General features: G+C 32.1%; 1 protein-coding gene across 1 annotated transcript; it reads left to right on the plus strand.

The window, feature by feature from the left end:
- The first annotated feature begins 407 nt into the window (after nt 1–407).
- Nucleotides 408–15,733, plus strand: LOC100256085 (agamous-like MADS-box protein MADS3). The gene is made up of 8 exons (XM_002263107.4): nt 408–858; nt 4,197–4,275; nt 4,894–4,955; nt 5,058–5,157; nt 5,591–5,632; nt 9,615–9,656; nt 9,766–9,917; nt 15,457–15,733. Exons 1-8 carry the CDS (start codon nt 677–679, stop codon nt 15,545–15,547), a joined length of 750 nt encoding a protein of 249 aa, XP_002263143.1. The 5' UTR covers nt 408–676; the 3' UTR covers nt 15,548–15,733.
- Nucleotides 15,734–16,471: the final 738 nt, after the last annotated feature.

Below are 16,471 nucleotides of genomic sequence, written 5' to 3' on the forward strand. Positions count from 1 at the left end.
TTTGTTGCCCATTTTATCTTTTAAAACTGGATAGGTTTGACATGATAAAAATATTGAAAAGCAATTTGATGGTTGAACTAAAACATATATTTGTTGATAAATGATCTGTGAAAGCGAAAGGAAGAAGTCAGGAAGAAAGGGCGTGGCCAGGATGTGGAAGAAAAGTGTACGTGTGCCGACACGTTTCACTGTCACTCTCCATCTCCATTAATCAGTACAGAGTCCCACCACCCACCCTCCCGGGCCTCCACCTCCATTTCTATTTTTTCTAGAGAGAGAGAGAGCTTTCTTCACGTTTTCAGGCTTTAGAGATAAGAGAGAGAAAGAAAGAAAAACAGCCCATCACTTCACCACCGTCCAAAAAAGTAAGGTCATGTTCAACTTCACGGTGCGTTTCTCCCTAACCATTTTTTAGTTTCTCCGTTTCATCCCCTCTGTAATCATTACCCCACCACCACCGGTACAAAGAATTATCGCAAAACCTTGTCTCCATCTCTCCTTAAAGCTTTTCTGTATATGTATCCCTACACACTTACATGTATAATTGTGCTTTCTTCTCCAAATCACAATACCCACTTCTGTATTTATGGTGTAAAGGAAAGAAAAGCGCAGGAGAGAGGTGGGGTTTGTGGTAGTGGTTGACGAATAAGAGGAAGAAGAAGAAGAGGAAGAGAGAATGGGGAGAGGGAGAGTGGTGTTGCAGAGGATAGAGAACAAGATCAACCGCCAAGTCACCTTCTCCAAACGGAGAAATGGACTGCTGAAGAAAGCCTACGAGCTTTCTGTGCTCTGCGATGCTGAGGTCTGTCTCATCATCTTCTCTAGCCGTGGGAAGCTTTTCGAGTTCGGAAGCTCTGGGTACCGCGCTTAATTACACTTTCTCTCTAGGGTTTCTCTCTTTTTATGGTTGAACTGACGGATCTTGCCGTTTTGATCATGTCTTTGTGTCGTTTTGATGTGCATTGTGCCAGTATTTTTAATCTTGGTTGAACCAAATCTCGGAAGAGAGACAGTGAGATGGATGTTAGGGAGATCAGACACGAATCGGGGGGGTCGAGAATCTCTAGCTTAGGGTACTGTTTCTTTCGAGAATCTCATGCCTAGCCCTACTGTTTGTTTTCTCGGAAATGAGGTTAGTTTATCGGGAAAGGGAAAGGCGTCTGAGATCTGCGTTATAGACAGGAGGTCTTGGGGAATGGAGTTTTGACACGTTCTATCACCCCTTTTCCCCCTACAGTACAACAGGCAATTTAATTTAGTATCTAGCTGCGATCTCTCTTTACTGTCCGCCATGTCTCTCCCCTCCTACGCACGAAGATTAAATTATAGTAAAAAGTCGCTGAAGTGATTTTGTAGAAAGAATTACATGATGTGAAATTATCTCTACCACTGTGCATTTAGGGTTTTTTTTTGTTCATCCTCATCCATACAAACCGTATCCATTTTCTTCTTCTCAAGAGGATGCTTTCAATCAAAAGATAATCCTCATTTTCACAATGAAATGAAACGAAATATTTCCTTCTTGAGCGCTATATTTCTTTGAGAAGAAGATGCTTCAAAACAACAAATGGGGTTTATCAAGCAACTGGACACATCTCCAGATACACAAGAACTCATTTCAGATGAGTCTTTAACTAAAACTGAATCCAAGTTTTATATACTTCCTGAATTGGTTTTCTCTTCCATTTGTTCTTTCTCAAGTGCTAGCTCCCTAATTTTGTTATTCTTTCTCCATTCTCTCCATATCCATCCATGTATTTGTGGTCACTTTACATTGATTTCTCTCTTATTGTTCACAAATCAAACTAGCAAAGCATGAAATTAACTAGCTTAACTAGTTAATCTTTTTCTTTTATAAATTGAAGAAATGCCACAGATATTTGGGTAAATTCAGGCAACAACCATAACAAGGACAAGTTTATTCCAATCCATGCAGGAGGACTTTGTACTCGCCTAAGGCTCCCACATGGTTGTCATTTCATTGCTATGTGAATATCTAGACGGCATTAATATTTGTCATTTCATTGCCATGTGAACATCTAGATGGCATTAATATTGGAGTCTAACCAAGTCCTTACTCTACGTTCAGACCTGTTAAGTTTTAAAGAGACATTAGGCCTTTTTAACTTTATATTTTATTCAAAATTTGTTTTGGAAATTACTTGATCCGATTATTCTTGGTATCTAGTGCCTTGAAAAGTTACAAATCCTATTCAGAACTTTTTCTTTAGCCTGATGTTGTGATCTGGGGGTGCATGATCTAGTCTGGGTTATTCTTAGTTAACAATGATCAAAGAATTATTGAAGGTCAGCATTACTCCCTATCTCCCCTCCCTCTCTTTCCCTTTTTCTCCCGATACCACCGTTGTTCTTTCCTTCTTCTCAAGATGGTTTTCCTACCTCTTACAGTAGACCCGTGTGTCATTGAGATCATGCTTTGCATTCCATTCGAGCTGCTTTTGCTCCCTCTTACGGTAGACCCGTGTATCAGTCATGAGGTTCAGTGTTCACTCCTTCTGATTTCTTATACTTTCATCAGTATGCTTGTTGATTGTTTTTTTTTTTTTTTTTCATTATCAAGATATTAGTTTTCACTTCTCACACTTTCCTCTCTGGCCTTTTTTGGCAATCTTGTCAGAAAACACTTGGGCATTTGTTAAAATTATCTTCAGCAGATTGTTTAGTTTGTTCTTGCTTTTTTCTTTTTCTTCCTTTGAAGACTATACTTGTTCAACTTGTTCTATGTAGTTCTTGTTCTTGGTTATGCTCGATCATTATTCTCCGGTTTACTTGTTTGTTGTTTGTGCTCACTGTATGGCTTTGCCTCTTGTGCAACTTGTTTGTTATTTGTGCTCACTGTATGGCTTTCCCTCTTGTGCAATTCAAATCATTCGTTAGAGCTTTGTGCTGCTTAAGGCCTTTGATCTTATAGTGATTGGATTCAGCTAATTTTTTACTATACATGGAACCATTTTCCTATTTCTTCGCGCCTACATAGGCATGTTGATTTGAGATTGCTTGTGGGCTTTGTTCCCCGGGTTCATTTATCATCATTTATTAGGGATAACTATATTTTAACTGCAATTAGATTAATTTAATTTCTTGCCCATTTGGAAGCCATGTTATTTCCTTTAGCTTCACAAAATGTTATTTCATGAAAGCATTTCATTTAGCTTCCTCTTCGTTTCTCTCAACAAGGAAATAAACATGAAGGGTAAGCTTAGTGGTCATGTACTGATATTGATTAAATGATCTTAAAAGCTCACTAATGATATAATTGTTGCATATGGCTTGCCTTCTCACATATTACATTAAGATACACATCCATGCATGTGAATGCTTGGAAGAATGATGGAGACATAGTAGAAGCCTGCAGATACTATGTTACATGTATGCTTAGACACTACGACATCATTATTTATTCAAGTGATGAAAATAATATCAATGTTGTGGCTGCACAATCAAATTGCACTATGCTTTTTTTTTTTTTTTTTTTTTCCGGTGCCTAATCTTGTTTGTTTGCATCCACAACTGCACATCAACATACTTGATACGAGTTTTCAGTGTCTTTTTCTCACATATCATCGGTTCTTCTGCACACTATTAGCAGTAAATGTTTGTATGTAATTGGTCTTTTAATTTCTGAATAATTGAAACCGGCTTTGAATCGGCATGGAAAAAAGAATGAAGAAAATGTCTGAAAGAAAATGAGGAAGATGGAGTGAGGGACAAACGCTATCAAGAGGTCCTTAAGAAAAGCATATTTTACTGGTTCATCTTTATGGGGAAATATTTAATTTCTAAACTATGATCTTCTATATGACTTTAGAATGCATTATCATCATTCAGTACAATTTTAAGAGCTTAAAAAAACGACTGTATCAATTCAACATGGAATTAGTCTAGGCCTGTTTGACCTCATCACAACTTAGGGAAAGGAAAAGTACTATGGATCAGGAAGAACTTCTTGCTTTTGTACTTGACATTGTATTGAAAGTTGTCCCTTTTTTCCCTCTATTATGAGTTTGCTTTATCAGTGCCTCTGATTTGAAGCTTCATATTATTTCCTGTCTATTTTTCAGCCTGCTTAACTAGTAGGCTTATGAGTGAAAACCCTTAATATTGATTTTTTTTTTTTTTTTTTACTTTTATTTTATCCAATTCTATGAAACTTACTAGTTTTCCTTTCATATCAGCATGACCAAAACCATTGAGCGATACCGAAGATGTTGTTACGCCTCAAGAGATAACAATGACGCTGAGCATGATAGACAGGTCTTGTTAGAAATCCCTCTCCAATTTCTAACTTCAATTCTTGGTGCAGTGATGGTTTGCAGTGTGCATGCCTTTGACAGAAAAAAAAAAAAAAAGTGTTTACCATTCTCTTTATTGATTATTATTATTATTATTATTATTATTTATTTTATTTTTTTATAAAGATTTTTTTTTTTTGGTCCCTTTTTGTGTGACTTGAAGGTGGAACATTCCCCACCCACACCCTTTATCATTTGAGCTAGTTCTCTTTATTTGTTGATTCATTATCCATCTAAACTTCAAGCTAGTTTAAACATCTTATTTTCAACTGTCGAAAATTTTTGAAAAGGGGTCCATGATCAACTGTAATTATACAACAATCCACGGATGGAATGAAGAATCATGTTGTATATATTTCAATGAATTGGTTCTCAAAATATCAAATCCTACAAGTTGATGATGCATTCGAGAACTAAATTTATATGCTGTCCTTGTTAACATCTGAAGATAACTTTACTTTTTTGCATCTCTTTTAGCAAGAGCAGTGTAATGAAAGAGATTATCTTATTGACAATGCTTGATCTTTTCTGCCTCTTTTTTCTTTGGTATTTTTTTTTCCCTTTTTATTGATTAATGCAGATTGGGCACGAAGAGTATTCGAAGTTAAAGGCCAAATATGAATCTCTTATGGACTCACAGAGGTTAATTATACCAACTGAATTTCTACTAAGTATTGAACACTACACCCATAGATGTTGATGTTGGAAGCTTACTAATTGTATATCCCTAATGATCATTTTCAGGCATTTGCTTGGAGAGGATCTTGGGCTGCTTAGTATCAAAGAGTTGCAAAATCTTGAGAAAATGCTCGAGGGAACTCTCTCTCAAGCAAGGCAACGAAAGGTACCCGCATCATAATTTGAAGTACCTGCAGATGATTAATGAATACATGCATACATTTATACATATATAAAGAAAAATCTCAGTTAAATTCAGGACTTCTCTAGAGCTAATTAATTTTAAGACTGTTTAATTCGACGCTGTGGATTTATGATAAATATGTTTATGATTTTTCCCTCAGAATTTGTTCAAATTACTTGCTTCTTTTCTTTTATTGGAATATGCTTTCTTAGCTTTCAGATTACTTGGAGCAATCCTTGGTGACATGGGACATGGGACAGAAGAGCGACATTGCTCGTGTTCTAGTCAATCATAAATTACTTAATCATGTGTTTATTGATTGTTTTCAACTCTTTTTGCCTTGGACTAATGCCAATGCCATGTTTATTATTCACTAATAATCTGAAATTACCATTAATGGTTACGATGCATGCAGGCACAAATGATGTTAAAACAAATGGACGAACTGAAAAAAAAGGTAAGAGCACCATCACTGGTTCAAAATCTAAGCATTTTCCCTTCATTGAATTGCTACATGCACAATGAGAAATTGCAGTATCTAGACTACTTTCATGGTATAGTTTCCTTTGGTAAATCATGAAAAAGGTAGAAAAAATTGCTCAACTTTATGACAACTAATTCAAGCTTCAAAATAATTTCAGCCCCATCTCCAGTTTTTATTTTTTATTTTATTTTTTACTTTTTTATTTATTTTAAAAGTAAGGTTTGAAAGTCAAATAGAAATTTTAAGATTCAGGCTCTCACACTTTGCAATGTAATTTATTTGCTTTTTTTTTTTTTTTGAAAAAAAAAAACAAAAAAACACACGACAGATTGGGAAAGGATAGTTTTAGTTAATTAAAATTTAAAAATATTACAATTATATTTATTTTTAATACAATGGTTTGCATCCCGAGGTTTAGGTCCCTATGAAGAGTCCTAAGAACTTAACTATAAAAGTTTCGTCTCTTATCAAAAAAGAGAAAAAATTATTTTTAATACAAGTATCTTTGAAATATAGTTTCTAAACATAAAATTGATCCGCATGTGGTAATTAAATTTTCTTCAAAGTTAAACCATCCCCAACAAGGCTTTAGAATCAGTATGATTGTTGTAGTCAAAATGAACACATTTAAAAATTAAAATCCAATCGTGTGGTAACAATTTCTTTTAGAGCTACATCTTGGGCGAGTTGGTCGAGTTAGAAGGCTAACAATGCTTAACACACTAATGAATGTGGCCTATTCATACCAAACTCAACTTTATATTAGGTTAGGAATTCTCAACCCACTCCAAGCCCGATGGACAACTCAGGTTTCGACCGTTCCCACAGAATTTCAAGGGTTATTAAACAAAAGACTTATAATGACATCCCTTAATAACTAAAATATTTTTTTCAAAGTTATAAATTATAAAGCATATTATACAATAAGATTTTAAAAGTTAAATGTCTCTCAAAATCATAAATATATTATTAGTTACTAGTTTAATATAAATAAAAAGTCTAAACTCAAGAATTAATATTTAAAAATATTTTAATAACCAAACAAGAATGATAAATTTATTAGTTTAATATAATTGAAAAATGACAAAGGTTCGAGTTCTTTCCTTATTATTTTTTATATTTTAAATAAATATACATATTTAAAAAATAATAAATATATAATAATATGCTAATCAGGTTGATAATTTTTTAATTTAAGCCTAATCCTAACTCATTCACACCTTACCTATAGCAATCTAGATCTCGGGTTGGGAACAAATTGGATGGGTTGAACCTCTCCAAGTTGCAACCCTAATCCTAACTCATTCAGGTTGATATATATTTTTTTTTAACTCAAGCCTAATCCTAACTCATTCACACCTTATCTATAGCAATCTAGATCTCGGGTTGGGAACAAGTTGGATGGGTTGAACCTCTCCAAGTTGCAACCTAAGTGCTTTAAATTTATAAATATAAAAGTTAAACATTATCCTAGATAAGGCTTTAGAATGAACACCAACATAGTTGTTAAATAGCAAACGTTAAAGTTCTTTCATCATTTTTATTTTTTCATATTTTTTACATTTTAAATAAAATATATACAATTAAAATATAATAAATACCTAATAATATGTTGATTGGGTTGCTACAAGTTGCCCACACCTTCAACCATTCTACAATCCTAATATCTTTGGGTTGATATAATATTTTTCTAATTGAAGCCTAATCCTAACTTGCTCACACCTTACCTATACCAATTCACATCTCAAGTTGGGAATAGGTTGGGTTGGTTGAACCTCTCCCAAGTTACAACCTTAACTACTTCTAACTTGTAAATATAGAAGCTAAAATTATCCTAAATAATGCTTTAGAATCAACATCAACATGGTAGCTAAATGGCAAGGATTAGACTTCTTTCATGATTTTTTTCTTATAATAAATACATAATTATATGTTGATCAGGTTTCTATATGTTGCCCACACCTTCAACCCTTTTGCAATCCTAATATCTTTGGGTTGATATGATATTTTTCTAACTCAAGCCTAAATATTAACTCGTTCACACCTTACCTATACCAATCCATATCTTGGTTTAGGAATAGGTTGGGTGGGTTGAACCTCTCCAAGTTGCAACCCTAACTACTTCTAACTTGTAAATATAAAAGTTAAACATTATCCTATATAAGGCTTTAGAATCAATATTGGCATGGTTGTTAAATGGCAAATATTAGAGTTCTTCCTTTTTAAAAAAAATATATATATATATATATATACAATTAAAAAAGAATAAATACATAATAATATGTTGATCAACTTTCTATAGGTTGCCCACACTTTCAACCATTCTGCAATCCTAGTATCTTTGGGTTGATATTTTTCTAACCCAAACCTAATCCTATCTCATTTATGCCTTACATATACCAATCCACACATGGGGTTGGAAATGGGTCGAGTGGGTTGAACCTCTCTAAGTTGCAACCCTAACTACATCTAACTTGTAAATAAAAGTTAAACATTATCCTAAATAAAGCTTTAGAATCAGCATGATTGTTATTGTCAAACAAAAGGCAAATTTGGACATAATTATTTTATTCTTAATGTCTATTTTAAAATCTCTGTCTTGAAATTACCCAATTTTTGCCTTTAAGTTTTCAATTCAAAAACTATAGTTCCTAATTTCTAATGTCTTATGCCTTGGACATGAACCTATTTGTAACCAAAATTTTTCTTTGATGTCCTTGTATTATATGCTTACAACTCTTTGCCTCTCCAAGTTTCAACTTTAACTACTTCTAACTTGTAAATATAAAAGTTCACATTATCCTAGATAAGGCTTTAGAATCAGGATTAGCATGGTTGTTAAATTGCAAAAATTAGAGTTCTTTCATTATTTATTTTATATTTTAAATAAAATGAGATATCGATCGGGTTTCTACAAGTTGGCCACACCTTCAACCCTTTCACAATCCTAATATCTTTGAGTTGATATGACATTTTTCTAACTCAAGCCTAATCCTAACTCATTTACACCTCACTTATACCAATCCACATCTCAGGTTGGGAACAAGTTGGGTGGGTTGAATCTCTTCCAAGTTACAACCCTAACTACTTCTAACTCGTAAATATAAAAGTTAACAGTATCCTAGATAAAGCTTTAGAATCAGGATCAACATGGTTGTTAAATGGCAAACATTTTTTATTTATTTATTTTTATTTTAAATAAAATATATACAATTAAAAGATAATAAATACATAATAATATGTTGATCGGGTTTCTACAAGTTGCCCACACCTTCAACCCTTTTGCAATCCTAAAATCTTTGGGTTGATATGATATTTTTCTAACTCAAGCCCAATCCTAACTCGTTCATATCTTACCTATACCAATTCGTATCTCGGGTTTGGGAACAGGTTGGGTGGGTTGAACCTCTCCCAAGTTGCAACCCTTACTACTTCTAACTTATAAATATAAAAGTTAAACATTATCCTAGATAAGGCTTTAGAATCTACAAGTTGCCCACACCTACAACCCTTGTGCAATCCTAACAGCTTTGGGTTGATATAATATTTTTCTAACTCAAGTCTTATCGTAACTCATGCACACCTTACCTATACTAATCCACATCTCGGGTTGTGAGGGATGAACCTCTCCAAGTTGCAACCCTAACTATTTCAAACTTATGAATATAAAAATTAAACATTATCCTAGATAAGGCTTTAGAATAAGCATGGTTGTTATTGTCAAACGAAAGGCAGATTTTGACACAATTATTTTATTCTTAATGTCTATTTTTCAATTTCTGTCTAGAAATTACCCAATTTGGGCCTTTAAATTTTCAATTCAAAAACTATAATTCCGAGATTTCTCATGTCTTATGCCTTGGAAATGAACCTATTTTGTAACCAAAAAAATTAAAGTCCCTTTCTTTTGACATCCTTGTATTATATGCTTAAGACTCTTTGCTTGCATTGGCAGGAGCATGATCTTGAAGAGATGAATAAACAGCTCACATCGAAGGTTTCATGATAGAATTCCTGGTCACGTCTTTCAGTATACATGTACAGCTAATTATCATCTTCATGGTTAATAACGACGGCCTTTTGTCTTGTGATTTTTGAACTCTCAGCTTGAGGAACTTGAAGAATGTGTTCGAGTAATTGAAGCTTCATGGGATTCTGGCACAGTAGCTGGCAACGACAGCCTCAACATGCACATCTCTCAACCCAACCAAATTCAACCTCAACCTCAACCCCAACCCCAACCCAGCCTACCAATGGGGTATGCTTTTTCTTATCTTCTTCCAATTACAAAAATTGCATTTTCGCTTCTGTTTTTGCATCTTATATGGTCTGTTGTGAGAGCATGCCGAATTTTAGTAATCATGCAGTAGTCCCATATATTAAATTCTTATTTTATATATTGATATTTTATTCTTAAAATTAGATTTAAAATTATCTTTTAGAATAAAAAATGTATAAAAATATCTCCATAAATATTATAAGTCATAAGCCATAAAGTTTATACTTTATAGGTAAATATGTGTAAAAGAGTGCAAGACTCGTGGTTAAAATAAATCTATTTTTTGTTTTCTTGATTCTTTGAAAGTTTTTTATTATATAGTGGAGTCTTTTTTGGCATCCATCAATGTAGGCATAGTCATTAACTCATAAAATGTATCATAGATCGTCTTTCTATTTTTTTGTATCATATTGTATTGTGTTGGATATGGTAGGTTTTTAATATAGTAAAAAATAAATTAAAAAAATTATTCATGCATATATATATATTGAAAACAAATCTATGTTATTCTGTATGAAAACAATGAATTCTAAAGTTTAAAAAATGCAATTTAATAAAATATGAGTTTAACACAGTTTATCGTAAAATCTAAAAAAGTAAACTTTTAAATTTTTAGATGTAATTTTTAGTTTCAAATTCTAACTAGGTGAATATAAGACAATCGTAAAATGCTTGTCTAGAATCAAATAGATGGCTAGGGTTTCATTTTTGTAGGGTTTAAGGGGGGAATAAGGAATAAAAATTTATGATAATGGATAAAAATAAAATATAAGTATGATAAAGAAGAAAATATAGAAGCTCAAAATCCCGTGATGAACTTCTAGGAATTTCATGTAAAAGAAAATTAATAAATCTCATCATTGATGATTGTAAGGTGTGAAAAAGAAATTTAATATCATTAATGAATCTCATAACATCAGTTAGTCTTGTTTATATATTTTAGAAAACACTAGAATTTAAATAAAACTATATAAAATAAACCTAACCTATGAAGTAACTAATTTGAACAATTCTTATTCATTTCTTAAAATTATTAAATTTTCTAAGCAATAAAAGAAAAAAATAAAACCATAAACTTCCTTATCAAGAACTCATTTTATAGAAAATTCTTACAATAAAGTTTCTAATAAAGGAGACTTCTAAATTCTAAATACTCAAAATAAAAATTTTTAGAGAAAAAGTTTATTTTTAAAATGAGCAAGATCAGAATTTTTTTCATTTCTTAAGGGGAACTGCAAAACCTCCCAAATTCTAAAACTTTCCTTTTTTTTCTTCTTTTTCTTGAATACTCTTTGAAGGGCGATTTATTCTCATCAACTCCCCATTTGAAAGAATTCGACTTGGACAGTTGGGTGCCTAGTGAAATTCATAAAGGTCGATATCAAGTTTCTAAAAATCAGTGGCTATAATCTAAGTATTCTTGAAGTGTGGTTTGTTTGCCACTACACCAAAAATTTCTGGTATCCACTTCTTTGATCATGAGTTGATACAATTTGATTTTCAATAACATACTCAATATTGTTACTTGGTTTATCGTGTGGTGGTAATTAAATATCAATATCCTCACTTACATTGTCATGATGATCATGATAGGCAAACAAAAAAATATTTCATACTAAATATTGGAATAAAACGCAATTTAGAGGATAGCTCTGGTAAATAAGCATTTTCTTTTAAGCACTTTATCACTTAGAATGGGTTAACTTTTTTTAAGTGAAGCTTTTGATATGTGTCAGACTGAAACCTTTCTAGACAAACAAATCTTTACTTAATCACCTTCTTTAACCAAAACAAACTTTTGATGCATATCTAATGCCTCTTTATAATTCTCATTACTAATCTTAGTCTTTTTTTCACACCTCTTCATGAACTTTACAAGAATCACATTCTTCACTAATGCGAAAATAATTAAGCAATGATACAAGATCAATGAAGTATTTAGGCTTCTATCCATATGCAACCTCAAAAGGAGAATATCCAGCAATAAGATTAGTAACACTATTGAAAGTATATTCAACTTGTGGTAAAATGTTATCCCAACTTTTTTGTTAGTCCTCCATAAGATATCTTAAGAGATTACCAAGGTTATGATAGATAACTTCCGTTTGGCCATTAGTTTGAGGATGAAATGAGCTTAAAAATTGCAATTGAGTGCTTAATTTGGTCCATAAGGTCTTCCAGTGACAACTCATAGATTTGATTATGATTAAAAAAAATAGAGTTTGGAAGTTCACATAAGAGAACTACCTCCTTAAGGAAGCCACATATGAAGCATTTGAAGCCTTCTTACATGGTACAAAATGTGTCATCATTGAAAAATGGTCAACCACAACACGTATAGAATCAAATCCAAATTATATCCTTGGCAATTCAAGTAGAAATTCCATGTTTAAGAGTTCCAAAGGTCTAGTTGAAACAAGTAAGGGTATATACAACTTGGTATTTTACTTCAAACCTTTTTGTCCAATTGGCATGTCAACATTATTTGGTAACCTTCCAAATATCCTTCTTCAAGGTAGAATAAAAGAATCGATCCTCCAACAAAATAATATTCTTGTCTCATCCAAAAGGTCCCCTAATACCTTCTCTATAGAGTTCTCATATTCATGCAAAGAAGTCTTAGGCAAGCATAGACAATTTTTATAGATGAAGTACCCATCTAAAATTTAGAAATCAGCATATGATATCTTTGAACTACTCAAAAGAGACTCAAACAATCTCAAAATTAGGATTATTATCATAACAATGCTTCAGCTCTTTAATCCAATTGTAGTGGTTGACATGTTTATCAAAAGAACAACCTTTTTACTAAGAACACTAACTGATTTATTCTTAACTCCTACGCAATAATTTTAGTAGAAGATAAATAATAGGAGAAATTCACTCCATCCTGCATGTGAACGATTAAGTTTCAATTGGGAGTTAAGGTATCACAAAGTTTCATGATTGAGTATAAAACAAACTCTCTATGATTAAGATAATACTACTAATGTCAAATTGCTTGCACCATCACATAAAACTCAATATCATGTGGCACATTCCTTTCTTACCTCTTAAGAAAGCCATGAGGTGTCCTTAACTAAGAACAGCTCCAATCCCCACATATGATGCATCACAAGCCACCTCAAAGACTTGCTCTAAATTTGGTTGATGAAGAATAGGAGGACCAACTTAGTCTTGGTTTCCTCAAATGCCTTGTGTGTTTCCTTAGTGTAAACAAATAGGCTAGATTTCATCTTCTCTATAATTAGGACTACAATTGTATTGAAACTTCAAATAACACATTGGTAGAATGTGGCTAACCCATGGAATCCTCGAACGTGGATATTTTTAGGCACAAGCTAATTAAGGATAACTTTTAGTCTTTTCCATATCAACTTTAATTCATTTGGAAGATATGACAAAATCCAAGAAGACAACACTAGGACTCATAAAAGTGCATTTTTCAAATTATATAAAGCCTCTCAACCTTAATAGTCCACATTACTTACCTCAAGTGTTCTTCATGTTTTTCATGTGATCAACTCTAAATTAGAATATCATCAAAATAAACAACAATTAATTCTCTAAAAGGGGCATAGTACTTGATTCATAACTGGCGTGAAGGTGTTTGGTACATTGGTTAAACAAATACATATCTAGTGGTACTTTTTAAATCAATCTTTGTGAAGATCGTAGAACTCTTGAACATATATATCATATCATCAAGCCTTGAAGTAGGAAATTAATACTTGATTGTAATTTCATTAATTGCACAACTATCCATACACATTCTTCATGATCTATTCTTTCTAGGAATAGTAAAGCAAGAACCTTACAAAGGCTCAAACTTTCTTAGAGAAGCATTTTGCAAGTAACTCATTAACCTTTCTTTTCACTTTGTATGCTCTGTTGGGTTCATTTAGTGGAGGAAACTCATTAATCAATTTTATTTTTTTTGGTATAAAACTAAAAAATTAGCAAGGATGCTTTTTACTTTGACCAAAATTTCCTTACCTTTTTTGATAGGTTTATCTGATGCATGTGTCTCTAATGCAAGAAATAACCTTCTTTTTTAAATCATGCATGCTAAACAACTTTTTATATATATATATATATATAATTTATTCTCTTTACTTCTTAATTGGGGAACAAACTTATTAGATAGAGAATCTTAAACCCATTATGTACAAGATTGTAAGTATTTTGGTAGTTGTCATGTTTTAGTCTTTGATCAAAAAGCCAACATCTTCCAAGTAAGATATGGATAACTACCATTGGCAGAACATCACACCATGTCATTTGTTCAAAATCATTATTATTAGGGAATGTAAACAAATAATGGGTGCTTTCTGGAATAGATGTATCATTCATCCATGCTAGTTGATATGGATTTGGATGTTTTTCCGTTTTTAGATTAAGTTTTCAAACTAGTTCTTGTGAAGCTACATTTGAATTGCTTCCTCCACCAATAATTAAGGTGTATAGTCTTCCCTAGCAAGAAACATGAGTATGAATTAATTTGTCGCCAATATTCCTCCTCTTTTGCTATTGGAGAAAACTATAGATGATGCACTACAAAGCTATGACCTTGGGTAAAGCATCATAATAAATATAATATTATTGATTATTAAACTCAATCTCGTTTTAAATCAAATAGTTTTATTTATAGGCTTTAGAAACTTATGTAGAGCAACTCTTATTACTTTCTTTCAACTATTAAATTTCTTAAAAAATTAAAAAATGTGAGACTTTTTTTTTTAAGAATTAGAAATGTACATTATAAAAACTTCTTATGATAAAGTTTCTAATAAAGAAGACTTTTAGATTCAAAGGTATACCAAATTTGGAATTTTTGTTTTCCTTCTTTAAGGAGAATTCTAAAACTTCTAAACTTCTAAAATAGTCCCTTTTTTTTTCCTTTCCTTATTTTTACACATCTTGAAGGGTGATTCCACCCTATTATATACTTTTTATTTATATGCACATCTTTGTGTTATGTCCAAAGCTTGAACTCTTATGTTTGTCATCATTCTTTATCCACTAGAAGAGGAAAAAAAATTAAAAAGAAAAAAAAGGATTACTCATCAATTATTATCATTATCAATGTTAACGTTTAAATCATTATAATAAAATTCACCAATATTTATTATTCAAATAAATTTAATTAACTTTTAACATTCTTTTTTACATCAAGGATAGAGTTTTTCAAGTAGGATTAGTTTACCTCTTTTTTCTCTTTTATGATTAATTTCTAAATTAATTGTACATTTTTAAAAAAATTATATGATAATTCATAAAAAATAAATGTATATTTTCTTAAAAATTATGAAAAATAATTAAAGATGTATGTATCATTATGTCATTATATCGTGCATCATATCGGGTCTCAGACATGTAACATAAGTTTCACTTAAGATATATGATATTGTTGTAGAATTTGAACCTTGTTTGCTGTATTTTAGTGTAGAAACCATCCTAACTTGTCTGTACAAAATGTACTTTTAACGAATTGAGATTGCCACCTTTGTTGAAACAGGTTCCACGAATTTGTTCCACCGGAAGGAGCAGCTATAGCAAGGAATGTAGGCAATGCCCGGAATGGCCTCGCCCAAGGATGGCTTGTTTGACCTTCAAACCATCATAAAAAATACCAATAAATGCGTGATGTTGCGACTTATATTTTGTTTGGAATTGACTTCTTGAGTGATCTTTGCTTTTTCAAAATTATTATATATGTATATATGGTTTGTTTTTTTTATGCAATTGAATATGATTTTGATAATAAACATAGATATGTACGAGACATTCTCTTAGACTCGTGTGTTTGAGTTTCTTAATTTGAGAATAAGAATGGACATAATCCAATTGAAGTTCATTTTGAAAAAATGACGAGGATGGAGTCCTATCAATCGGGGTTTGATTGCATTTGATGTGTCCAGAAACATGATTAATCACATTGCATCACGTTTATTTAAATTGGATTATCTTGCATTAGGTCCAATCACATTATTTTATACCTTACTGTCATTCTTTTATATATTGGTCTCATTATTTATATCGTTATCCAATAGTTTCAATGGTTGAGGTAATAAGTTTAGATACGTACCTCTTTAGCACATCAAATTCTTTCTAGTAATTATTCTTTACATAAAGAAAAAGAAACGATTCTATATCAAGCGACACGACCCGAATGAGAAATCTTTGCAATTATGGGAGAAGGTTACTTCTTTCTACTTGCATTTAGTGGAAGTAGTTTGATTTAATGGAGGAAAATAAGGTAGAAATTTATTTAATTAACTCCACAATGTTATAGCCTTTGATGATGGATGTTGCAGGTGGTTAGCTGGTCAAAGCAATTAGTGTTTAGTTGATAATAAAGCATGAAGAGGAGGAAAATATTGATGGGCAAACCTAACCTTGGTTGCTTGTTCAACCATGCCAACCACAAAGTGAGGTGTGGAAACAAGCATTTCACCCCAACACACATTGCTCACGTATTCAGCACTAAGTGCATGTTGGATTTGTAGGTGTAAATCGTCTACTGTCAATTA

The sequence above is a fragment of the Vitis vinifera genome, chromosome 16 (genome assembly GCF_030704535.1).
Source record: "Vitis vinifera cultivar Pinot Noir 40024 chromosome 16, ASM3070453v1".
Taxonomy (NCBI): Eukaryota; Viridiplantae; Streptophyta; class Magnoliopsida; order Vitales; family Vitaceae; genus Vitis; species Vitis vinifera.